This window comes from Equus asinus, chromosome 28, assembly GCF_041296235.1.
Source record: "Equus asinus isolate D_3611 breed Donkey chromosome 28, EquAss-T2T_v2, whole genome shotgun sequence".
Classification (NCBI taxonomy): domain Eukaryota; kingdom Metazoa; phylum Chordata; class Mammalia; order Perissodactyla; family Equidae; genus Equus; species Equus asinus.
This window is the reverse complement of record NC_091817.1, coordinates 41,223,343-41,248,853: the sequence shown is the minus strand read 5'-3', so window position 1 is coordinate 41,248,853 and position 25,511 is coordinate 41,223,343. Positions and strand designations below refer to the sequence as shown.

Sequence of the window (25,511 nt, the reverse complement as noted above, 5' to 3'; positions counted from 1 at the left end):
CTCCTAAAAGAAACTCAAACTCTATTTCAGCAGTTTGTTTTTAAGAAAATTAAGCCCACCCTTCTCATAAAGAAACCTTCCCCTACATTTGGTCAACTCCAGTGGAGCATGATGCTCTGAAGTAAACATTAAGAATAATATTGCACATTTCAAACACTGTCCTGTACTTGTTAATCCTCTGCCGGGTAAATACCTATTCCTGAGTTGCTGTGCATGGATGAGTTTCCTCCACTCTAGGAGAGGAAGCCTGAGGGCACAGTCTGCACCCTTTATTTCTCAGCAAGGCCACATCTTCATTTACACATACAGTGGAGTCAGTTGTCTACACCGCAGGGTCGGCACTGTTAGAGCATTTGGAGTTTTCAGCGTGCAGGCACTTCTGCCCTCTTCCATTCTCCCTGTGCAGTCAGAATGTATGTCATCAGAAACTTCCTCTTGCTGCAGTTTAATGCTTTCTTCTGGATTTTCTCTCTTGCACACATCTCCACAGTGGGATCACGGTATGACAATATTATAAATATCCTCACACTCTCCTGGTTCTTTTCAAATCCACCACAGGACAAAAAAAAAAAAAGGATCAAGCTTTCTAAAACCAAAGTTATACTCTCAACAACAAGGAAAATCTTCCTTCTATTAATTACAAACAGCACCTAAATCATCACAACCTTAGCCAAATAATGTGAATTCTTAACTCAGCATAAGCAGAACATTACAACAGTGGAGTACTTTATTTTCTCAAAAAGTTTGCAACTGCCAAATTCTTCCAAGAGCTTAAATACCATAATGACAGATACCAATGTGCAGAAAGATTAAAGTAAAATATGAAACTAAACAGAGAATGAAGAGATGAGCCAGAGATGTGTTTTGAATAACACAAGTAATGAAAAAGGAAACTCTCATACCAATTGTTATGATGAAAAAAAGTTTAAAAGAAACTAAAGAAAAGAGCAGTTTAATGGTTCCCAAAAGACTTAGAGAATGGGTAAAATTCAGCAGGCATTACAAGTAAGATGTGCACAGAAAATAGTCTTTGCAGTGTTCCATGCTATTGTTTACTGCAATGCCCAGCATTAAAAATACAGTTAAATTTCTAAATAAAGACTTCTGATAGCTATCCAGAAACACTATCAATAATAGCAGATAGTTTTCTATCACAGGCTTTAAAACAAAGCCAGCCTGCTAGCTATGGTGACTCTGAAACCCGAGACTAATATTTAAGCAAACACTAAAGTCAACATTCACAATGTTTGCTGTCTCTTATTTGTCACAAGAGTTAATTCTCCCCACCAACATGAAAACACACACACACACAGAGCCATACAATACAAAACTATTCTTAAAGGAAACAGTCAAGGGATGTTTAAGAAAACACATATGGCTCCCTAATACTGCGCAAGATCCACAAAACCCATTAGGAAGCTGGAAGCATTCTATTGACTATAAACGTGGAAACACTTATTTCTAAACGTGACAACTCTGTAATGTTTTATTCCCCCTCCAGCTAAGCTCAGTCTTGCAAGTATATCCCTTGCTTTTGTAAGCCAGTGTCCCTGTGACTAACCTCCTATGACCTGCAGCCTAGAAGCTTCAAGAGTTCGATCTTTATTTTCATTTAAAGCCATGAATTTCTTTCATGGGGTTTGTTTGAAATTATTTCACTTTCAGGTACATCAGTTTAAACTAAACACATGATATTAAGAGTTAAAAACAAAAGTGTCTTTGAAAAATCAAATGCCATTAAATTCTTCAATCCAAACAAGACCAGCTTTATAATAACTAAAACATGACATCTAGAACTCACTCCTTAAAGAATGAACATGCCATCTCCAAATTCAAGAATTCTGAAATTTAGCTAACTTCTAAATTTTATGTAATAAGTAGTAAAAAAGTTTGCTTGGAATTTATAGATCCAAATATTATGCAAAAATGTGACCACTTTCTGTGCAGCCTTGACAGAATGTAAAATCCTAAGCTGAAGCTACGATTCTCTACCTCGTGTTCAAACACTGTGCCTTGAATCTGCTGCACCATTTGAGGAGCTGGGAAATGGAACAGGGCAAAGATGAATTGTGGCAATTACAAAATCTTGCTTATATATAGTCTGATTAATAACCAGCGTTAGCAGAGCTCAGCTATACCGTCAGCAACGTGAGGGACAGAAGCCGAGAGCTCCAGGGCTAAGTCGAAATGAGCAGCAGAGCACAGAAGCCAGAGACAGGAAAGACAGCCAGAACTGCGAAGAGATCTGTTCCCAAAACAAAAGGAGGAAGCGTGCTACTCTAACCACTAATTTTCAGCTCATACTATCTGAACAGCACATAACTGCTTAGACTGGAAGCGTGAACATCAAAAGACACAGAATAAGCTTTAAAAATACCCTAATAGAACGCACGCTGATTACCACAGGGCAAGCCATGGAACTGTGATTAATACAGACTACACCATAAGCAGTTACACCGGACCACAGAGTCGCACATGGTTCCTCAAGTTTATGGTAACTTTTCGCCCACCCTGCACTTTCCTTTATAATTACTCAAAAGATGCATACGTGGAAATGAAGCTTAAGAAAAATCACAGACTAACAGTAAGACTTAAAAAGCATCAGTCAAGACAGCAAAAGTTCTCCTTAATTTATAAGAACGAATTTGGTGATTCATTTGCAGATGTCTTCTCGAGAGTGAAAAAAAGGCTTTAGTATCCTGTACTTTTAAATACAAATAGAAAAATAGAGAAATAATGAGAAACTAACCAGAGGCATACATGTATACAGGGAAATGTGATTAAAAAAAAATTATACTACAAGCCAAATAAATTTAAATGTTCTCTAGAAGCACAAAGGTCAAGTGACTAACAGTTTGGTTAGTATGGAGCTCTATAAGGAAAGAGATTCTGTCTGGTTCTACCCTGAAGACTTGGTACCTAGTACTCAGCCATCAATAAATGTTTGTTGACTGCACAAATGATCGAATAAAGGATATGTTTGTGGCTATGAGCCAGCAAGTCCACGCTCTCCTTACGGCCCTCATGGCAGACCGGAAACCAGCATTCTAAACTCAAGAATCCACAAGGACCAGGCAGGTAATGCAACAGGATGAGATCATGTAAACTAGCCCTGTCTAACTGCAGGGAAACAGCCTGAAGGGGGCAGCACCACTCAGCCTCAGCACAGGTCCACTGGGTGGGCACTGGGATCCAGTGTTTCCAGCTCCTCTGGTTTTTCAAGAGTTAGAAATCAAGATTACTTTTTTTTTTTCCTTTTTCTCCCCAACCCCCCCACCCTGGTACATAGTTGTATATTCTTTGTTGTGGGTCCTTCTAGTTGTGGCATGTGGGACGCTTAACCACTCGGCCATGGGGCCAGCCCCTCAAGATTACTTTCAAGTAAACTATCTTAATTTTGGCAAAGTAATCTAAATCAAAACAAAAAACACTACAGGTCATTTTTGTGTGGCCCAAACCAATCATCTGGGGGCCAGATCCAGCCTACAGACCTCAGTTTACCTTTGTCCCAATTGGAAAGCTCTACTCTTGACCAAATGGCCCCTACCTGGAAGAACGAGCAAGCATGAAAATGTCCCCCTCCCTTAGTCACTACCACATGATAACAACTTACTCAGGAGCAATACAGCGGACATTCCAGACGTTCATACAACATCCTATTTCAGAAAGACTCAAACTGGAGGAAATGAGGCACCAGAGGGCTGTCCCCAAACTCAGAACACTGAGGCACACTAAACCAGATTTCTTCTAGACAAAATTATCCAGCCCTGAGAACCAGTTGGGCAGGGAAGAAGTAGAGTGGGGACAGACGTCTTCAATGCTGAAGTCAGAAGAGCTCTTGGAGATAACCCATCACCTTCTGTGGTAAGCTGAAGACTCACCCCCAGAAGATGCCCATGTCCTCATCCCTGGAACCCTTGAATGTTACCTTAATATGGCAACAGAAACTCGGCAGATGTGATTAAGACAAGGATCTTGAGACGGGGAGATGATCCTGGACTATCCAGGTAGGTCCGAACATCACAAATAAGAGGGAGATTTGACCCCACATTAGGAGAAGGGGCTGTGATGGTGGAAACAGAAAGTGGAGTGAAGCACTTTGAAGGCAGAAGAAAGGACCACAAGCCAAGGAACACAGGCAGCCACTAGAAGCTTCGAAAAAGGCAAGGGAACAGATTCTCCCCTACAGCCTCCAAAAGGAGCCACCCGGCCGACCCCTTGACTTTAGCCTGTGAAACTGATTTTGGACATCTGACCTCTAGAACTGGAAGCAAATAAATGTGTGTTGTTTTAATAAATAAGTAAACATGTAAGGAACATATGAATGATGGATGCACACATGTGCACACGGGGAAGTCTAAGAGTCTGCGATGAAGACCCACAAACACTACTGGTGTCCCCTTGTTAAGTCCCTCCCTGCACAGGCCAACAGGCAATAAAAGAGAAACACTGGGTAAGCTGCAATTGCCAGACTTGGTAGAAAAAAGGCCCTTGTGCACACAGGCCGACAGCTCCCAAGTCAGCTTTTCAGGCTGAAAGGATGGTATCCCTTGCCAAAAATCTGACTGGGCTCCCTGACTGAGATGTTTCCCTGTACGGATCTGTTACAGCGCTCTCTACCTTGTCAAACACTCAATCTGGTAACTGTACATGAACTTAGAATTGAAACTTCCTTCAATAACAGATAAAGTTGTAATGGCATTTTTTTCTTTTTTTTTGGAATGCAATGATGATCTCTCAGCTGAAAGAAGCCTCTCAAACTCAGCTGCTGCACTGAGAAGCCACGGCCGCCTAGCTGTACAACACATACATGTAGAAAAACCTGAGGCAGTCAGAAGACATTATGTTGAAAGATGCAAAAAGTTTTGAGATTGCATCCTTACAGCCATTGGTGGCTGACACAGCAGTCTCTCCATTTGAAGGAGATTGATTATTTTCATTCTTTTCCTTTGTGTGATCACTAGGAAAACAGTTTCCAGAATTGAGATGTTGCTGGCAATTGTGTTGATGTCATCTAAGCAATCAGCACCCAGTTCACTCTTCCATTTACATCTGTATTAGCTCTGCATTGCGAGTAGAGGTAAGGACCTGAGCAGGTGAAACTGAAGGCAACCAGGAAGAAAACGTACTGTCCAAGAATTGAAAACATTTCACCCATGAAACCTCAACATGACTACAACCCATGGCCGTTCTCTGCCTCTGCAAACATTCCCTCTTGTTATCCAGGTTTCTGCTCCTGAATATCTGGCTAGAGACACAGCCTGCCAACTCTGGATGGGACAGCATCCATTGAAATGTTCCAGTCATCACCATCATATCGACTGCCCAAAGCACAACGATGCTACTTGACTTCTGGTTACTTTTCCGAACACTGGAGAAGATACTTGCTGAAACCTCTCAGCAGATCCTAACAAAAAAGTATCAAGGCATCCTACTTTATTCCATCCATTAAGGAATCAAATTACTCTCTTCCTCTCTCCTCCATCTTCCAAAGCTAAAGCCACCTCCCGTAGGATTCTCTTTTCTGACACCCAGCTGCAGCAATCGTATAATCATACAGTACGCATGACAGCATCCGCATGTTGTGTTGTATTTGACCCTTACAAAACAGCAGGTGAAACTATTGTTCTCTCTTGATTTTACAGACAAGGAAAGTAAGGCTCACTACAGTTAAGTGACTTGCCTTAGATCACATAAGTTAATGACAACCTGTCTCATAGGGCAGTTCTCTTCCTAACATGTCCCAGTAGCCTCCAATAAAACTCATCATACCTTTTTAAATGCTGATAAAATTCTATTCCAACACTGACACATTCTTTGGCGTGATCAAGCAAATGAGACAGCAAAGTTGGACATTTATACTTCATGGACTATGCAGAATTATAAATCATCACAATCTCAAACTCTTCTAAAAACTATGTCACCGTGATATATTCATCTAAGGTTTAATAGTTTCCTTCCTTCTTTTCCTCCCAAGTTTAATCTATCTTTTTTCTTCCTTGATTGCAACAAAAATAACATCGTTTTTTTTCTTTCACTTGATTTTTTTTTCTGGATGAAGCTACTATCTGATTTCCAAGCAAAAAATATCTAAAATGTTTCCTTTCATACCAAAGACAAGTCAATGCCTAAAACAGTTATTCAGAAAGGTCACGTTAGGACAAACTCACAGATATTATGGCAGCCTTTTGAGGATCCAAGAACCAGGAAGCTAGGAAAACACCAAACTAATTTCAGTAATTCGATCACCTCGCCTCCCATTCCCAAAATGACTACAGTTTATTAAGTGCCTGCAATGTTGAGCAGACAAGTCCTTGGGCACTCTGGAGTTCCCATCTTTAAAAATTTGGGAAAGAGGGAATATCATCCATATTTCATAGATGTGGAACAAAAGTTCAAAAAAGGAAAGTAACTTGCCCCAAGTCACGCAGATGGGACGTGGTAAGGCCACGTTTCAAAACTAGGTCACGTCTGCTTCCTGAGTGAGTACTCCCTCTCCCGTGCCCTGCTGCCTCTCCAGATAGAAACTCGCCACCTATCAAGCTTCCCCCGAATGTCAGCAGAGCTATTTTCAGCCGTGGTACAATTTCATCACGCGGGAGCCAGGCTAGTCAAATGAGATGATGCATAGAAAGGCTCTGAAGAGTTGTTAACTATCATTAACAGAAGGTCCAGGGAAAAGTTGGACAACCAAAATAACCAAATGCCACCTACTGTATTATCTTGGCACTCAACCACCATTATAAGCTGGCCAACTTTGAGTTTTCTGGGGTGCTCCCTCCTTAAATGCACATATTCAACAGCCGTGCCCATGGTCTAAATTCAAAGTTTTCAGTGAAGAAAAGTGGGGACTTCTTTCTCATGAGCGTCCTCTTGATTACAAGATTGAATATGTACTTAAAGTAATAGACACTTTGAGATAAATTAACTTCTCAGAGAAGGGGACATTTTGAAAATTAAATTACACCACATGAATCAAGCAATCAATTAATAATCAATACATATCCAATAGTTACACATATAAGATGAAAAGGCAGGCCATAGAATAATAAATACAAATGGCTAAACATACGAAGAGCTGATCAATCTTACCAATAATCAGAGACATGCAAATTAAAGTGATAGTTTAAAAACAATGCTAATTGCCAAGATTGGCAAAGATGCAGGGCAAATGGGCATTCAAATTGATACAAGTTTCAGGGGTGTGGTTTGACAAAAAAATTAAGATATTAAGATAAGGGAACAAATCTCTTGATTCAGCAATTCCATTTCCAGAAAATAAAACTATAGAATAGTCATGGATGGATACAAACATTTAATTACAAAATGTTCATCTCCATTCCATAGCTATCAAAAAGCTGAAATCCGCCCAAACATGCCACAGTGGGAGAATGGTCAGAACCATATAATAAAACACCACAGAACCACTTAAGATGTTGTGGAATATTTAATGGCAGGGAAAGATGGTCACAATCCACAGCTAAACACAAAATTCACAAAAGAAGGGAAAAATGCTTCGAATCATATATATGCTAAATATGAGTTATTTCTGGCTGGTAAGAATTTAGGGTGATTTTTTTCTGATCTGCATTTATTTTTACTTCTCTGCATTTTCTAAGTTTTCCATAAGGAATACATGTTTTATAACAATAACAAATAATGTTAAATGAGTTAAATGAGACGGTATGTTAAGCAAATCTGGCCTAACACCTGCCATAGAGATGAGCTTGACAGCCTCCAGCTCCCGTTCCCCCCAAACTCTTAGCCAACACCTATATTGCAATAACACCAAAGGGGGAATTGGGTAGAGAAAGTGTCAGCGCACTAGTCCTGGTCGCCCAGCAGTTCAGAGATGACCACCTGCCTCGGCCCTCCCTAAAGACACCACGCCCAGCACAACACAGCCTGGCACAGAGCAAGCGTTCACAGATTTGTTAAAATAAACGGGCCGATTTCAGACAGACCGGATGAGCTGCTTGGGAGGAGCTGGGTCAGGACTGTGCACTACCCCTTGGAACAAGAAGACAGCAAGTAGGATGGAGAGGGCCCCAGGCATGGAGTCAGAAGTCTCTGCTCTACTTCTGCAGGCACCCACTGCTCTGTGAACTCAGGCAAGCTACCTCACCTCTCTGTGCTTTCCTTCTGACACAATTCAAGACAGCTGCGAGCAGCGTGGTGCGAAATACGACGTGTATAGAATCTTTGTAAATTCTAAAGAGCTATTAATATTAGACAATATCACAGTGATCAATAAGTACTAATCTGAAATAACTAAGTACATTTTAGAGGTAAAAGTGACAGTGAAAAATATTTTATTAGTTTTAACTTCAGTTTCCATACAGCTATGCCAAGAAAATTCTTTGATTCTGGTTTTGTTCCTCTTTATATGAGATAGTTTGTTCATAGGAAAGGCCTAACTCCCGCCACCTTGCTGGTCATCCCCTCCAACCCAGCGAGAAACCTTACAGACACTGGAATAGGAGCTTCCTCCCCTGCCCCATCTCACACACACAAACACACTCTGTCTCACTCCTGCTCCCACAGGCACACGAACACAATCTCAGATCCTCTGAGAGGCTGGTGAGGAAACCCTGATTTGCTTTCTGAATACGGCTTCTAACAAGAAGGATCCAGAAAATCAAGCAGCACGGCCTGCTGAAGAACTCACAGACTTGAAACAATTAGATTCAAACCATGTCACTCAAGTCACTATATAGGAGGACGCTTTCTATTTACCTCAGCTAGTTGGGCTTGTGTAGATAAAGACTGGCACTTCACGAAATGTGGTGTTACTTACTAAGCCAGAGGAAGATGATAAATTTAGGCAAGAAACTCTAGCTTTTGGAATTTGCCTTTGGACCAATCTACCAGAGCTTTAAGAGATCTTTGCAAGAAGTCCTTCCTGTTGACCCCTAAACTTTATTCTGGAAAAGGCTGAGGACTCATATCTGAACAGTTTGTGCATATGTTGCAGAAAGTGCAAGAAAAGATGCAGGCTAAATAAGCAATGGTCAAGGAGGTTTCAACTGTCAGCATGTCTTTTATTATAAAATCTGTAATAATTCTCAGAATAGCCATCTAGTTTTAACAATTTTTATTTGATAAACAATGAACACATCTGTGTATGAATGATGAAAGTATCTTTACTCTGGTGAAATGGTTTTACAATGTTACAAGTATATTCACAATGCTGTGAGGCTCTTTCATTTTCAAGAGAGAAAAAGTAAGTTGCTAAGAAAAAGAATTATACAAATAAACGTATGCAATATAGTGCATTCACTTTGTCCCCATTTAAAATTTGAAAATAAGCAGCTTTATAAAGCCAAAACGTGTTCTCTTTTCTGGGCCAAATTTCTCTTTGAGAGTTGAAGCATGCGATTAATGGACTGCCTCAAACTTCAGTTACAGAGCCAAAATAAAAATTACCCTCCTTAAGATCTTGTAAGCAGACAGTACTGGCTATTTTCTTCAGGTTAAGTATGGTTTAATATAGCCTGTCTCATTTAAGAAGCATATGCTAAGACCAAAAGGACACATTTTCTTCTAGTACAAGAACATATCATTAATAAACAATCTAATTACAATAAATTACATAATAGTGGGTAAGGCTGGGGTGGCAGGGCAGAGAAACTCTATGGTCTTAGAAAAAAATTATATGATCACCAAGGCATGCTACATGAACCTTAAACAGAGGCATTAATATAAAAATATTACAATTTCCATTCAGAAAAAAAAACATATTATTGATAGGCCAGCACACTCAAAACCAATAATGTCATGAAAACATATGCCCTTGTGTAATTTGGCAGAACAGGCTGCTCCCTGAATACAATGGACCTTTTTACTACATGGATCTCTTCATTCTTGGCATTTTATACAAAAAAACAAAACAAAAGGGGGAGAGAAAGAAAAAGAAACAAACATGACACTAGAAACAGTCTGCAGTTTGAACTCTTTCACCAAGAAGTACGAGACCTAAAAGATATGTTAGAAAAGCAAAAGGCATTATTTAACAGAAATGAAAGCAAGACCGGCTAAGACGAAGAAAACTGCACTGAGAAGCTACCGCTTTTGTTTAACTATACCAAATAGCAACAGAGCCCTCTAGTGGACAGAAAATACAAATCTATGAAGACTTTTCTCTTTTAGGTTAACTTTAGAGAAAATAGGCAGCACCCTTTCTTTCACAACAATTCTTACTGTATTATGTAAAAGCAAAAGATCAAATTATATAAACTGGGTATTAAGTAAAATAATTTCCAAATTTTCAAACCTTATAAAACACTTGTAATCTCAATTAGGGTAGAAATTATATTTTTAAATAGTCTCTAAGAGTTGGAACCACTTTGTCATTGAACAGTAGCTGGCATGACTCTCATTTGTTATGTTGGCACTATAACAAATAAATTAAAATCTAAACCCACATGCAAGTATGAAATTCAACTGATGTTGTGTGACAAAAATTTTCACTTGAAATCTACTCAGGTATACATATTATATTATATCTATATTTACATGTATTTTAAATAAGTTTTTAATATGTGATTACCAAATTATGAGATAAGGCTCACTAGAATATTTCAATTGGTCTCTTCCTGTAGCTATTTAACTTCTCAAATACTCTGATCATGTGATTTCCATGTGCATTCAATGTCTAAGAATATTTAAATGCAAAATGGTTGTTTATAATGTACTAATTCTTCATTTTTATGTAACATCATTCAAGGACTTCTTCCAATATTGTCAAAAATCTCAATAGGTCTTAGAACAAAATAATTGCAAAATTATTGTACTTATAATCTATGGGGATATTTTAGCATAAAAGAAAAGTGGTCACAAATAGTTTTTATTTAAAATGGGAGTTTAAATTCCCAACAGATTATTTAGATTTCTGAGAAATTTTCCATCTACTTAATGAGCACCAGGTTCTTAAAAAGAAGATAAATGCCAAGATCCCACTAGTTTAAGTCTTGCTGACAATCGGAAAGGAAATTGTAATCAGGCATTTCAGGACCCCAAGTGTAATGATCCCATATGAGTAAGCTTTAACCAAGAAAATGGCTATCAGTTAGCTCATGGCCTTTGATTTATGGGATCTTTCGAAATAACTGGAAAAAAGTCAATGGCATGGTGTAGGCTAGAAGCCAAAATTTAGTAACCCTAAGCGTGGGAAAGACAACAAAGAACTAAAGGTATACACAAAGCCACTCAGGATCATAATTGTGAAGTGTGGATTTAAAATCTTAAGAATAAATACACTTTTCTGCATGAAGAAAAGTAATTTTCTTGTATTACTGTAGAACTGGTAGAATTTACACCAGATATGAATTCATCATGGTGATGATTTGTAGGATAAAAGAATATGGCAACTATACTTCACACTAATTTCAACACATGATTTAGGAACAAGACCCCAAGCTTTAAAAAACAGGATCTCTAAGCCAAAAACATCAATTTCAACATTATACTACAATAACATTTGGGGATTCCCGCATGGCAATCTGATACCTTCGTTTTGTTTCAAGAACAAATTTAGGGGTGACTTTGATAGCTTAAGCATGTACTTTTTATATCTCAAAATATATCAATTTTTACACTGAAGTACGCGTGTGTATACACATTATTAGAGTCCCTGTAATCAACCTTAGGGAAGTGATTATATAATATAAACACCAACAGAAAATTGAAGCGTCAGTCCCAAAATACATTTTACTGGTATACACCAAGGTGGCAAGCTTGTACTTGTTTGAGGAAAAAACCAGTTTTGTTCTTGTTAATGGGTCCTCTGGCTCAAAAATCGAAACCAGGCCAGGCTATTCTAGATTTAAAGTCACAACATTTGATGTAGCCCAGTGTTACAAAGGTTCAAAAAGTCAAAGGAACTTTTCATCCTGACTAAACTCTGAAAAGGATTTAAACACCAAATTTTAACCACTAACGGTTTAAGATTGGAAGATAGGAAGAAAGTTTTATCATCATTACCAATGAACATTAGACTGAAAATACCTCACTTGCTCATACTTGTTAACAGTTTTTAAACGGCTGTTTGACAAACCCTGGTTTCACTCCTTAACTACCATGCAGATCGCTCTGTCTGCTCACTGCAACAGTCTGTATGAGTCCCAACAAACGCCCCGTTCACAGGAGACAGGGAACAAGGCAGGTGCTGGCCCACGTCGAGCCTTCACTTAACCTCTCACTGTAAGGATGCTGCCTTTGATGAGCACATGCCAACCCTCAGATTCAAGAAGGCAGTATTTTACACTGAACTATTCATATGCAGAGCCAAATGAGCTCGACTGACAGGTTGAGTTTAGAACAGAAGCTATAAGATTTTCCACAACGGGAAATTCCCTAGCCTAAAAAACGCCCTCTCCTGAGACTTCGCAGTAAGGTTTATATTAAAGGATCACCATGTTGAAGCCATTTCCATTCGTTTTCACCATATCAGAGCCATCAGGCCGCTAACTCCAGAGTTGTAACACACTGCCCCTTCCTGCTCAGAGCTATGTGGAGCACACAGAAATGGTTCCTCCCTTGCCTCTACTGGTTAGCAGGCGGGACTGTGGGGTTCCGGGCCTCTTGGTCTGCTAGTAGAAGCTTTGGGTGAAGAGATGACTTCCCCCTGGATACTGAGATGCTGATCTCCACACAGAGAGGTCCACAAGCTACAGCTTTCAATCTACAAAGTTCTTCGGGTTCAGAATGCTGGTTAAACAAAGGTCAAGGAGAGAAAAGTTAGTTTCTGAGGAGGCAACATCCTAATCCTTGCAGCTCCCTAAAAAGAAGGGGAAGAGCTAAGGCAGGGGTGCAGGACACTGGTGGGACGTCCCCAAAAGCTACATATGATGTGCTGCCACAATCTTCCTCTGGCCTGGCAGCATCTGGTTTATCTAAACTGTGGCAAATTTAGAGAATGTTGGGATGATCTTACTTTGAAAGGAATTAGACCATCTAATGCAGGGGTTGGCAAACTTTTTCCGTAAAGGGCCAGATGGTAAATATTTTAGGCTTTGCGGGCCATATGGTCTCTGCCGTAATTACTCAATTCTGCTGGTAAGCCGAAAACAGCTACAGATAAAATGGAAGCCAATGGGCGTGGCTGTGTTCCGATAAAACTTTACGTACAGTCAGGCGGGTCAGATTTAGCCCAGGGACCACAGTTTGCTGACCCTAAATCTAGAGAGCTGAATGCAGTCAACAGCAAAAGCTGGCTCCAAACCTTAACTGTAAAAACAGAGATTTCATGAAACCACAGTGCTTTATTCTAACATTTCCTCAGAATCTTTCTATCTTCCAGAATCACCGGTCTTTTTTGAGTTAAGTAGGAATCCCTCCAACTGCATTAGTAATATAAAATATTGAAAATTTAAAATAGACCTCGAGTGTCACTTAACAGCCGGGGGAGGAAGACGAAAAGGAAAATTCTGCTTAGAGGCCACTGCAAAGGGGGCAGTGTCCTAGCATGACCCTGAAGCTCCTCAAGGAAAGGTGTCTCCTCTCACCACCTGACCGTCCCCTTCCACAAGAGAGGGCCTCATCATTGGCAATTCCAACAAAACAGTGCCTTGTGGGGAATTACAAAAAGAATCACTAGAAGCACCAGATTTGTAAACCAGCCTTTGTAAAGCAAATTAGGTTACCTATGTTTTCAGTCGTGGAGTCATCAATCTCACAATAAATACTGATATGTTCTGTTCCAGCCCACTCTGCTTCAAAGAGAGCAGACATTCACAAGGCTAAAGATTGAACAGTTAATACACAGAAAATGGGCTCCCTTGAGTGGCAAAAGGAAAGTGAACGCCAGCACCACGAAAGCTTTGATAGAAGATGACTCCTGAATGCTCAGAAGTCCTGGAAATGAAGACGCCTGATTTCACTCTGCATTCAGCTATTTCATTTGAAATGGGCAGAAATAAAGCAGTGATAGCAATTTATAAATTGGCATGTTTCATAGCTCAGTAGAAGGAAGGGCTTTATCTAGAAGCCACAGCCTCCTTGGGCAAGGACACTTTCTAAGGCAGCCACGCAGGATATAAAAGCTAAGTTAGTTACGACCAAAAGCCACATGTCTATCTTCAGCCTCTTCTTTAAGCCTGACACCACTGCTGCAGAGTTGAAGTTATTTGCAAGGATTTGATTGCCTGGAATGTTCAGTACGATATTATTTCAAAAATTAAGAATACTGATCTTCAGCACTCACCTAGACTTAGTGGAGAGGGGAATTGGGGTGAGGTGGCAGTGCTAAAGGCAATTTCTGAGGGAAGTTTCGAGCTGGGGAAATAGTAGGGGGTGTCTGAATAGGAAGAGCTGGTTGCCCTAAGACCTTCCTCAATATCCTTTCTATCCTGAGCTTTCCAATTTGCTGCCGTATCCAACTGGATCACAGACACTTCCTTGCAGTGTCCACAAAATAGATAATGGACGTCAGGAAGGAAAAGTCTTCAAGGGGATGTGGGAGCTTTGAATAGGCACCGAGTTTTCTCAAGGAGGTTCGAGGTTCATTCTGATCAACAACACATTTCTCCTCAATGCTTCAGAATCTCCTTCTCCTTTTCAATCATGATTAAATACCCAACAAAACAGAGCTCTATGTATATTCTGGACCAGTTCTATTAGTCCTGTATTACAATGTCATAAGCCTGATGTTACAAATCTTTAGCAGAGCACTAGCCAATATCCAAAGGTCTGCTATCCAATGTCAGACAGAGCAAAGTTTGAACATTAATGCAGAAAATCACCAGTAGTCACAAATCTTACTAATTAAAGGAAAAAACTGTCTAGCCAGAAGATTAAGGGGATGAGATCTTTTAGCTAATTTTCTGGTTAACTGAGTGTTAAATAAAAAGAGATATTTTACTTAAGTCTTTAAGTCCTTATTTTTTCTTAATTATTCTACACTGTGTAGGTCCACACTCTCACATAATAGTAGTCAATGCAATCAACACAACATATTGTTTCTTGGGTGACTGAGGATCTAGCTATTATTTTTAACATAGCATCATAAGTTTTTATATCAGAATTTACCCCGATACAGTTCAGCAAATTGGACTGAACATATTCTGATTCCAGGATGAGGTCTGAGAGTTGATTTTAAATCAATCCTTTTCATTTTTAAAAAAATTCTACCTGCTTTTTTGCCTTAATAGGCAAGTGGGGTCAAAATTTCGCTCTGGGACTGCAGCTCGTTAGATTTTATTCCCTGTCCTATAAAATACCTGATCCTCTGAGAACGTGTTTACCTCCTGTGCTTGCCCTGATGATGCCAGGGAATGTTCCTGGAGGTTCAAGAAGGGGTCATTGGAAATTAAGACAGAGAGGAGAGAGTGCAGCAGATACACAAAGGGGCAAGGAGAGGAAGCCTAAGAAAGAAAAGGCCGACAAAAGAGGGGTGCACTGTGGGAGCTGTGAGGGGTCAAAAGGACAGAGGGAACTTGCCAGAAGACAGCTGAATGCAAGTCCACTTTTTGCCTCTGTAAATTCATCTGAAGATGCATATCCTTACTCAAAGGAGTTGGTTCTTACCAAGTAAGATACTGATGCTAATGGACCAAAACAAAAATTAAGAGTAAAATCACATGGAGAGTTATTGTGCAAGCATCTGCTTTGCTGCTATTTCTTTAACAGCCCGTGATGCTTAGGGGAGGACACCTCCTCGAGCCACCTACCTCGTGATGGCCATGGTGGTTAAACATTGGCAATTAAGAGGGTTAATTTAGAGCTTAAGACAAGGACTAATTCTCCAACTTTATAAAGAAATAACATCCCGTTCCCAAAGAAAAATGATATTCTCAGTGACCACCTGAAACCTGCAGTCTCTGTTGTTCCAAAGTCATGATGCATTGTTGTTCCCAATATTCCATTACCAATCAATTTTGGCTTGAATAACCCAGGTAATTGGAATACATCCGTACACAACACAGACCAGGTCAGAAACCCTTAGACGGAGCCTGTTGCCTCTAATCTCTGAATACCAAAATAGCCACAATCTTTTGCTGAGTGTTCAGCTTTCAGAGAACTCAAGGTCGGCCCCCACACAGCCTTCCACGATAACACTGGGATTTAAAAAGAGGCCAGGATTTTAACGAAAGGACAGCTGAAAAGGCTATAAATACATTTTTAAATTAGAGAATCACTATATAAAATTTCATTATAGTTAGATTCAAGTGGATTTCAGTATAGCAGTGACAAATAATAATAATAAGTGGAAGTTAATGGCCTACCTATTCCTGAATTAGCTCCGGTCACCACGACCACTTTGCCAGTGAAATCCCGGCCCTGGAGTATTTCCATGGCGGTAGTACTGGCATCATATCTTTGTCTGGTGGTGGGCCTTGTAGGATTTTCATCCACAGTAAAGGCCAGTCTCGGGTCCAAATAGGTAGTTCTTTTGTTTATATGGCTGCAAAGAAAAGGAGAATGCAGTGAGCCCACAGCAGTGGACACAGGCATTTATAAATAAAAGATAATCTTATACTTTAGGTTGGGCAAACCCAATTTTTCATGTACTAAAACGGCTTACTCTTAACCCTGGAAAGAACAGGGTCCATTTAGTGTATCTTCTGGCCTCCAGAAGGATAACATTCCTACCTAGAAAGATAGCCATCGAATCCTTCCCTTCAGAACTGCCTGTGAAATACACTGTAACATACAATAAGTACTGCCTGTACCCTTAGATTGCAAAAGAGAAGGTTTTGTTTTTTTTAAAATTCATGTAAAGATGGCTGTAAGATCTGTCAGTCACTCTTTTCAGTAGATTTCAATTAAATCTCTTAGCCCTGTACAAGGGCATAAGAAGACTGGTAGAGAAGGAGAAAATTCAAAATGATAGAAGTCTTAGTAGTAAATATGAAACTAGTCAACTACCAAAATTTTCATATTGTTCATGTTAACACCGTATTCATACCACCTATGACCACTCTAATGTCGATTTGGAGTTGATCTAAATCTCGTAGAAACAATATTAAAATATATTGGTACGTATGGATTAATAGGTTACTCCTTATAGAATTTATTTTTACATTTTAAGTGTCTTCTTGGGATTTGAGATAAAAACCTCAAAATATCTTAAAAACTATTAAGAACTCTCCAGAAGGAAACAGATGAGATTTCATGATTTAAAATGTATTTTTAGTTTGTGTGTGTGTGTTTAAAATTATATATAGTTTAAAATCTATACTTATCATGCTATAAATACTAAGACCCAAGAATAATCCAACTTTCATTTGAATTATAACCATAGCTGCCAGATAAGCATTTTGACTCCAACGTTATACGCAGAAGACAGGGCGGTGCTGTGCTGAAGCCAGCTCACACTGGCTTGCAAGAGCCAAATGTGCATTTCCCTTCCCCCCTCCTCAGTGACTTCACCTTAGTACCTTGAAATAGGCTATGGTGAGAGTATTTGCACCATGCAAACAAATCTGGGATTGTTCCCCTAGAGAGCTGATTGTTAGACATTTACCAGCATACCACTGTACCAGGCTCGGAAGGGTGAGCCGACTAGCCAGGGCAGCAAATGCCACCTGCCTTCTGTGGGGCATTGTGGGGACTGAATAAGCTAATACCACAGGTACAAGAGGATCATAATCATGCCTGGCTCAAGCCATGTGCGAGACAGGTGGTTACTTCTGTTGTTTGTTATTGGAATTTATTCTGAAGACAGTTTTACACACAAAGATGCTCAAAACATTATTTACAATTATAGATGCCCAATAATAGGAACTTAACAACATCAGTGCCCAATAGGTAATTTGATAAACTATGGCATATCTATACAAAATAACACTGCATAGTTGTTAAACATCATCTTCTTGAAAAATATTTAAGGATATGAGAAAATGGTCATAAGATTTTATACAGAAAAGAACAGGTTACTAAATAGTTCACAAAGTACATTCCCTAACAATTTTTTTTTAAAGAAAAGCACGTGTATAGAAAACAGACTGGAAGAATAAATCCAAAAATTGTTAAAAGTAGTTATTCCTGCTGATAAGATTACAGCTATGTATTATGTCATAGTTTTCTACAATGTATATTACTTATACAAAAAATTCCTATTAAAAAGCAAAATGGCTGAGAATAGTTTCTATGTAGATACTTACTCGACAAAAAACACCTGCCCGTTCTCATCAGTTTCTTGTTCCCATCCATACGGCAAATCTGAAACACAGTGAAGATTGACAGTCCACAAGCGGCAAGGGTCGGGGGAACGGACGCCCAGTCCCCTACGCCCTCCCGCCCCTTCCCCCTAAACCCAGGCCACCAGCCCCACAGCCATCGGTCTGCCACTCTCAGGTCATGTGTTCCAATCGTGGCAGCTGCAGAAGGCCCATTACCCCAACCCAACTCCACATTTCTGTCTCCTGCTTCGAAAGAAAACCCTTTCATTCTTGAGCATTCTTAAATGCTCCAATCAGCTCCTGCTTTTGACAAGAACCTTACTAGTTGCTGCAGTCAACATGAGTTCTCCCTTGAATGGACTCACAGAACGCATCCACGTCGAGCAGGCACCCAACACCATTTGTGTGCTGGCTCACGAGGACTCTTATAAGACATGATGGAGCTGTTTCATTTTTTCCCTGCGTACATGTTGTCTTTGAACTAGACCGTAAACCTCCTGAGGGCAGGGACCTTCTTATACTTCTATTCTGTGGATCACACCCTGACCTGGAGGCACCTACAAGTCACGGTGATCTTTATGGAATTCCATAAACCTGGTACATTTAACTCCTCATAGGAACCAAGAACAACTTCACAAACAGTGCAACTACAGGAAAACCTAATAAACTGTGAGTCAAAGGCCCCTACTATTTTAATACTTTCTTATTCAAAAAATCATCCTCACCACTCCACCCCAAGTCTCATCACCTCCTTCTGCCAAATCCTATAAGCTCCTCAGAGTGAGAGTCCAGTTCCTTGATGGTTCCCTCTTAGAGAGCCTTCCCAGAGTGACAGTGACCTTCACCCCTCTGCCTGTAACATTTTTCCTGTCTAGCTAATGCCTTAAATACAGTTTCTTTGCTTTATGACAACACCATACAAACCTCCTGCTATTCGTTTTCTTTTTCCCGTTTTCGGATGTTCCCACTGAGTCTTCTCTTCAGTGTGACTGTTAAAAAAAAATCCACAAAACAATAATAAGTAAAAGTTACACTTCTAAGAATTAATCAACTGCATTAAATTTGTGTCTCTTCCAAATACTACTACACTCAAGAGTAGTAAAGCCAGACATTCAGAAAGAAATAGTCAGAAGATAAATGTGACTGTTTGTGTCAGGTCAAACTCGCTGGGTTGGAGGGAGAAGCAATCATGGAAAGCTCCTTTATAAGCCAGCTGTGGAGGAGGCGGGGGTAGGGGGCACGTGCAGGAAGCTGCCAGGACCCCAGGTGCGGGTCAGCTTCAGGAAGCTCGCTGAATCACTCTAAATATCTAGCCAGGGCAGCGAATGCCACCTGTGTTTTGCTTTATCTTTGTTTTAGTCTTATTCCAGGATAGATGGACAAACTTCCACCTAATTTATAATCCTGATATTGAGATATCATTAGACAAAACATTAATTTTCTTAAATGTTTATTCTTTCCACAGCTATAACTACAAAGTGTTTTTTAAGCACTGATTCCTAATTGCTCCCATTAAGAATGCAGTAACACAATCCCATTGGTCACCTAGCTGTGTACCTTTGGTCACGTTACTCAACCTCAGAGCCCCAATTTCCTCATCTGCAAAAAGGAAACAATCCTAGTCCTGATCTCAGGGGGATGTTATGAGGATGTTGTATATAAAAGGTTGAATACACTACCTGGCATATAAAAAGCCCTAAAGTGCTAGCTATTATTTTAAACAAATCAAATATACAAACTAGTCTGATTTCTACGCCAAACTTAGCATTTTATCTCAGAAGAACACACAAAGTTATAATTAAAATCGTGAGCCAGTAACAGACTAGAGACATCTGTCAACAGGTGATAAAGTATCAAGGAAACATAAAATTACTTCATCAGGGAAACAGCTGGATGTTGCAAGAGGCATTCAAAAAGGAGGCTCATTTCCTAAAAGTTCATATACTCATGCCAAAGTAGAAAATAATATTTAATCACTGACATCTAGATGATAAAATTTGAATATGCCTTCCCTATCAATTATTTTAAAGAGAATAAATATAGAGAGCAGGAATTTCCTGTAAAATTTTGCAATTTTTTTTGGAAAGGAAAAAAGGAACTGCTGGTTTCTGGTCTGTTTTTGCAAACTCTCAGTGGCTGGGGCAGGGCCACCGTGGACACTGGACTCAGGAGGCTGCAGACCTGAGCCCCCGTACTGCTTGTGTTCCATGAGCCAGTCTCCCCAGCACCACACCCACCTCATGGAGCTCTTGGAAAGGTAAGAGACAGCATACCTGTGAGAGTGATTGGTGACTGGTTAAATTATTGTAGAAACACAGGGTACCAGCAGCAAGGTCAAACTCCTACTTCTACCTCAACCACCATCAAATCCTACTTGCAAAAGGGAAGCCCTTATCCCTAGTAAGGACACCTGCTTCTCCACAACACGACTCCTGCTTCTCCTGACAAACCAAAGGGAAGAGTGATCAGATAAACCAGGCATTGGCAATGACACACAGCGTTCCTGCTCCTTCCTTTGCAGTGCCTCATGCTTCTTCAAGGATGTTTACAGGTGTGATTATATATCCTCTGGCTGACATTAAAAGTAGTTTTCACCCCACAGGCACGCATCAAATGAGCTAAGAGCTGAGCTCCAAAAACACCTGCCTTCAAGAATCTACAAAGTGGCCCCCGTGACCAGCAGGCTGACACTCTGCCGCAGGCATGCTGGTGAGTAAAGGACACCCCAGGCCTGTGTCCAGGGTTCCTTACCCTCAGCACTCCAGACACATGGGGCCAGGTGTGGGGGCTATCCTGTGCATGTTAAGATCATCAGAGCATCCCTGGTCTCCAGCTATGAGATGCCAACATAGCACTCCCCAGAGCTGTGGCCACAGAAAGAATCTCCAGAGACTGCCAACCATCCCCTGCAGGGCACAGTGTCCCTGGGGCACAATCCCAGGCCTAAGTGAAGCAAAGAAAGCGTAATTTGGTAGCAAGGATTCCAGAACCTGACGCCCACGTTTTCTGGGTCTTCCATCATGAGTATGTACCCTTAAAGAAGTTATTTAACCTCCCCATGCCTCAGTTTCCCCATCAGTAACATGGGGATAATGACAGCACCTAATTCTTGGGGTTACAGAGGACTGAATGAGTTAACATGTTTGAGGAACCAAGAACTGTGCCTTTCACACAGAAGGATTATTTTAAATAAAAACATATACAAAAATTAATTAAAAGGTGTTCTTTTTAATTGTAACCTAAAATGAATTTTTAATGAACAGAAAATTATAACACATGTCCCCAAAGTGTTATCTTATTTCCCCTTAAATAGAGGCCCTCTTTTATTTTTTCCTTTCTTTCAATAAGCTTTCTGTCATTTAAAGAGATAATTAACAGTGATCTTAATTTAAACCAACGGGATCAAAATTAAATTCATACCACATTACACGGATATGACTTTCAAGATTGCTCCTCTAAGATTTCTTCTTCTTCTTTTCTTTTGGGGCAGGAGGGGTGAGGAAGATTTCCTCTGAGCTAACATCTGTTGCCAATCTTCCTTTTTTTTTGCTTGAGGAAGATTAGCCCTGAGCTAAATCTATGCCAATCTTCCTCTATTTTTTGTATGTGGGATGCCACCACAACATAGCCAACAAGTGGTGTACAGCTGCACCCAGGATCTGAACCTGCAAACCTGGGCCTCTGAAGCAGAGCACACCAGACTTAACCACTATGCCACGGGGCCATCTCCTCTTCTTTTTTTTAACGCATAGTTTCTTTAAGTTAACTGGGAGATCCAGAGCCAAATGTGAAGAGAGCCGGCCTTATGGATAGGGAACCATCTCCCCACAGGACAAGGCCAGCCAGCCCTCTGGCTGCCCAAAGGCCTGGGCTTCAGAAGCAAAGGGGGATGGGAGTGGAGGACCCAGGATAGCACAGGTGACTGCAGTGACAGCCCTGGCACTGAGACCTTGTCCTTCTGTTCCATCTCCTGGTCTAGATAGAGGGGCTGCTCTGGACTGTGCCAGGGAGGGGAGACAGGCCCACTAGCTCTCTCTGGTGACAGGTTCCTCCACGGCTGGAACATCCTCTCCCTGGGTCCAGCTTGGTGGGCCCTGGAGCCATACGATGTGTGTGCTTTTGAGTTCTATGAGTGCAGTGTGGGGCACGTGGGAAAGCATGAGGAACCAAAAGAACCCAAATAATAGGGGTAGGCGAGGCTATGAGGGGATCCACAAGATCCCAGAGGTCTCACTCAGGGCTACTGCCTGTCTCCTTGGGCCTGGCCCTGCTGCAATGGAAGACAATTTGGAAAAAGGAGTGACCTGAAGGGTAATCTTCTGAAAGCCCACTAGCAAAGTTTCCCAAGCCCCAAGAGGACAAGTGTGCCTTCTAGAGGTAGGAGGGTGAAGAAGAGCCAGGATGCTTGCAGGTCAGGCGAGATCAAGGAAGACTGCTAGGAATCCAGGGTTAGGATCGGTCAGAGGCATCTTTCAGCTCCAAGAGCCAAGGAACAGAGGGCCAGCAGAGAGAGGTACCCCCCAGCTGGAAGCCAGCGAGGCCTTGTCACCACACCGTAAACAACGGGGCCAGACAGTCCAGTTTGAAATCTAAAACACTGGTTGAGGGGAGCTTTTTGGAGACAGTACATGCACCACTGAGTCCCCTGGCCATGGGCTCCTCCGAAGCTCTCAGACAAGCTGGCTGGGTGTACAGACCTTTTTGAGTGAAAGAAGAGCCCCGAGCCCAAACTCTGGACGCTGTGTAGGCAGGAAGCATGTGAGAAAGGTGGTTCAACATAAGGCACAGCGGGAACAAGCCAGGGTGAGCTGCACAGGCAGCCTCCAGACCTAATGCCAGGCTCCAGGAAAACCTGAAGGGAAGCCAGGGAGCCTCTGGGACAAGTGGCCTGAACAAGAATAGGCCTCACAGAACAGAAGGCAGAAAAGGGCTCCAACAGCCAGGAAGCGGGTCGTGTGCACCTCTGTGTTCCTGGGGCCTAGTATGCCACCTGCTCACGGAGGCCTGCAGTAAATCTTCACTAGATAAGCTAACTTACTCATTCTGCATGGATTTATTTTACGGCTGCTGGGTGCTAAGTGCTGGGGATACAGAGGTGAACAAGAAAAGGTCCCCGCCCTCATGAAGTTTACAATCCGGGGGAGGCAGAAAGAGAGAGAGAGCAAACCAGGAAGAGGATGGATAAGACAAGGACAGACAAGACAACAAGGTGGGTGCAAGGCAAGCTCCCCTGGGCTGTGATGCTGAAGCTCACTCCGAGGGACGACAAAGCCCTTCACACAAAGATCTCCAGGCAGAGGAACAGCAAGTGCTCGTTCAGGAGCTGCCTGCAGCCTGCAGCCTAACGACTCCCTGCTGAATTGTCCCTTCAATTCTCCAGAGCAGAAATTATCTTTCTAGACACAAATCTGATGTCACTCCCTGGCTCCAAATCTTCAGTGGACTCCTGAGTCCTGACGAAAGACCCCAGCTCCTCCACCGGGCAGAAGCACCTCCATAAACTGGGTCCTTCCTCCCCTGCCTCAATCTTCACATCCCTGCACCACCACATGGGCCAGGCCCCGGGCCTCTGTTCTGTCTCCTCTACCTGGGCACCTTCCTGCCCCCTTGACCCGCCCACTTCAACTGGTGCTCTAAGGCACAGCTCAGGTGCCAGCTGTGACAGGTCATCTCACCCACTCACCCACATACCTCATGGAGACAGGCTGCTGCTCACTACAAACACTGCCAGGAAAACCTATGTGTCACTCCAGCCTATAAGTCTGGGCACTCACTAAGGGTGACAACTGGGTCTTATTCATCTCAAAATAACCAGCGCCCAGCAAACAGCCCAACAGGTGATAAGATCCCAATGCGTCTTGAATGAATTAACTCACCAAGGTTTTTGTTTTCTGTTTTTCTTTCTACCAAGCCACCAAAGACAGCACTCGTTCACAACCTTGGGTTGTGACCCCTGGGAAGATCTTATACCAATGCGGGGACAGGGACCAATTAAATGAGACTCTCTGGAGGTGGGACCCAGGAACAGATATTTTTTATGTTTTCCAGATGTTGCAAATCACTGATTTACATCCATGTTTTTCAAAGCCAAGTGATAACCTGCCCCATCTGAAAAGCCCCAAAAAATAGATTCCCCACATTGGGTGTCTGCTGTGTAAGGGTCTCTGTGGAGACCTGAAATCTGCATTTATAACAGTCCCCGGGTGATTCTGCTATCAAGCCTAGGAGGTGCTGTCACAGCTGCAGAGACAGCAGAAAGGCCGATAGTTACTGAGCAGAGTACTTATTAGACCTGTGCTAAGTGCTTTATGTACAATGCCTGAACTAAAATTCCATCAGCCCATTTTACAGATGAGAAAACTGAGCGTTCCTCCACTGGCCCACGGTCACACAGGAAGTGATGGCAGAAACGGTCTGCTGGTGTTTCCAAAACACTCCCAGAAACTATAGTGAAGCTGTATTTTACGTATATACGCTCGCATATATATGTATTTATACGTAGCTATATTACGACATCTGTTAAAAGTACATACTCCTAGGTCCCCACTTCAGAGCCCCGAGGACGGAGCCTGGCATCAGTATTTTTTTCTGACTTTTTTGGGGCGGCGGGGAGAAGGGGATAAGGGCGGCTTGCTATCACTGCACCGTGCAGAGCCGCCTCCTGAACAGCAGAGGGTGCGCCTGGGCGCTGCCAGGCGACCCCGGCATGACCCAGGGCCCAGGGGGCCGGCTCCTCCGCAGGACCCTGGAAGCCTTCCGTCTGAAGCTCTTTAGCAATCACCCCGCTTCGCCCGCCCGCGCCCCTCCCTGCGCAGGGGGCGTCCGAGGGCAGCGCAGGGTCCCCGCACGTGACGGCGCCAGGTTCCAGGTGCGTCCCACTCCAGGTGTCCCAGGCCCGGCGGCCCCCCTGCGGCCCCCTTACTTGGCATAGTAAACCCAGCCGTCCTTGGTGGTTCTCTGCTCCCAGCACGGGGGCAGCTCGTCCTCGCTGTCCGTGTCGTCCAGGCCCGAGTAGCGCAGGGCTGCCATGGCGGCAAAGCTCGGTCACTCACTCACTCGCTCGCCCGCTGCCGGTCTCGGCGCCCAGGAAACTCACTCCCGCTTCAACCGAGCCCCGCGCGTCTGGACCCAACCGCTCGCGCCTGCGCACTGCGCCGCCCAGAGCCGCTCAGCCGACTCGGTAGCCGTAATCCAGGCTCCGGAGTTTCACAGCTGCCAGCGTAAAAGGGGGCGAGGCCTGAGAAAGAAGGCGGTGAAAGCGCCGACGAGGTCACACTCCCACTCGGCTAGAAGTAAAAGCCGGTTGACTTTCTATGGCTCTGGCGATGGAGCTGAGCTTCGTCAACCTCCCAGCCGCAGGGAAGGGGCGTGGACGTCCAGTCACTGTCC

General features: G+C 42.3%; 1 protein-coding gene across 11 annotated transcripts in view; it reads right to left on the bottom strand.

Moving 5' to 3' along the window:
* The window catches only part of WWOX (WW domain containing oxidoreductase), a 934,084-nt gene extending 908,573 nt beyond the window's left edge, over positions 1-25,511 (bottom strand). For 10 of the 11 annotated variants that reach the window (XM_070500695.1, XM_070500696.1, XM_044760884.2 and 7 more), the window contains exons 1-4: positions 25,045-25,500; positions 19,047-19,111; positions 18,105-18,162; positions 16,224-16,402 (exon numbers count right to left, since the gene is read on the bottom strand). In XM_070500695.1, coding sequence (XP_070356796.1) covers positions 16,224-16,402; positions 18,105-18,162; positions 19,047-19,111; positions 25,045-25,151 — 409 coding nt within the window. In that variant the 5' untranslated portion in view covers positions 25,152-25,500. Of the gene's footprint in view, positions 1-16,223; positions 16,403-18,104; positions 18,163-19,046; positions 19,112-25,044 lie in introns of all 11 variants that reach the window. The other variant, XM_014845630.3, reaches the window with a different exon arrangement.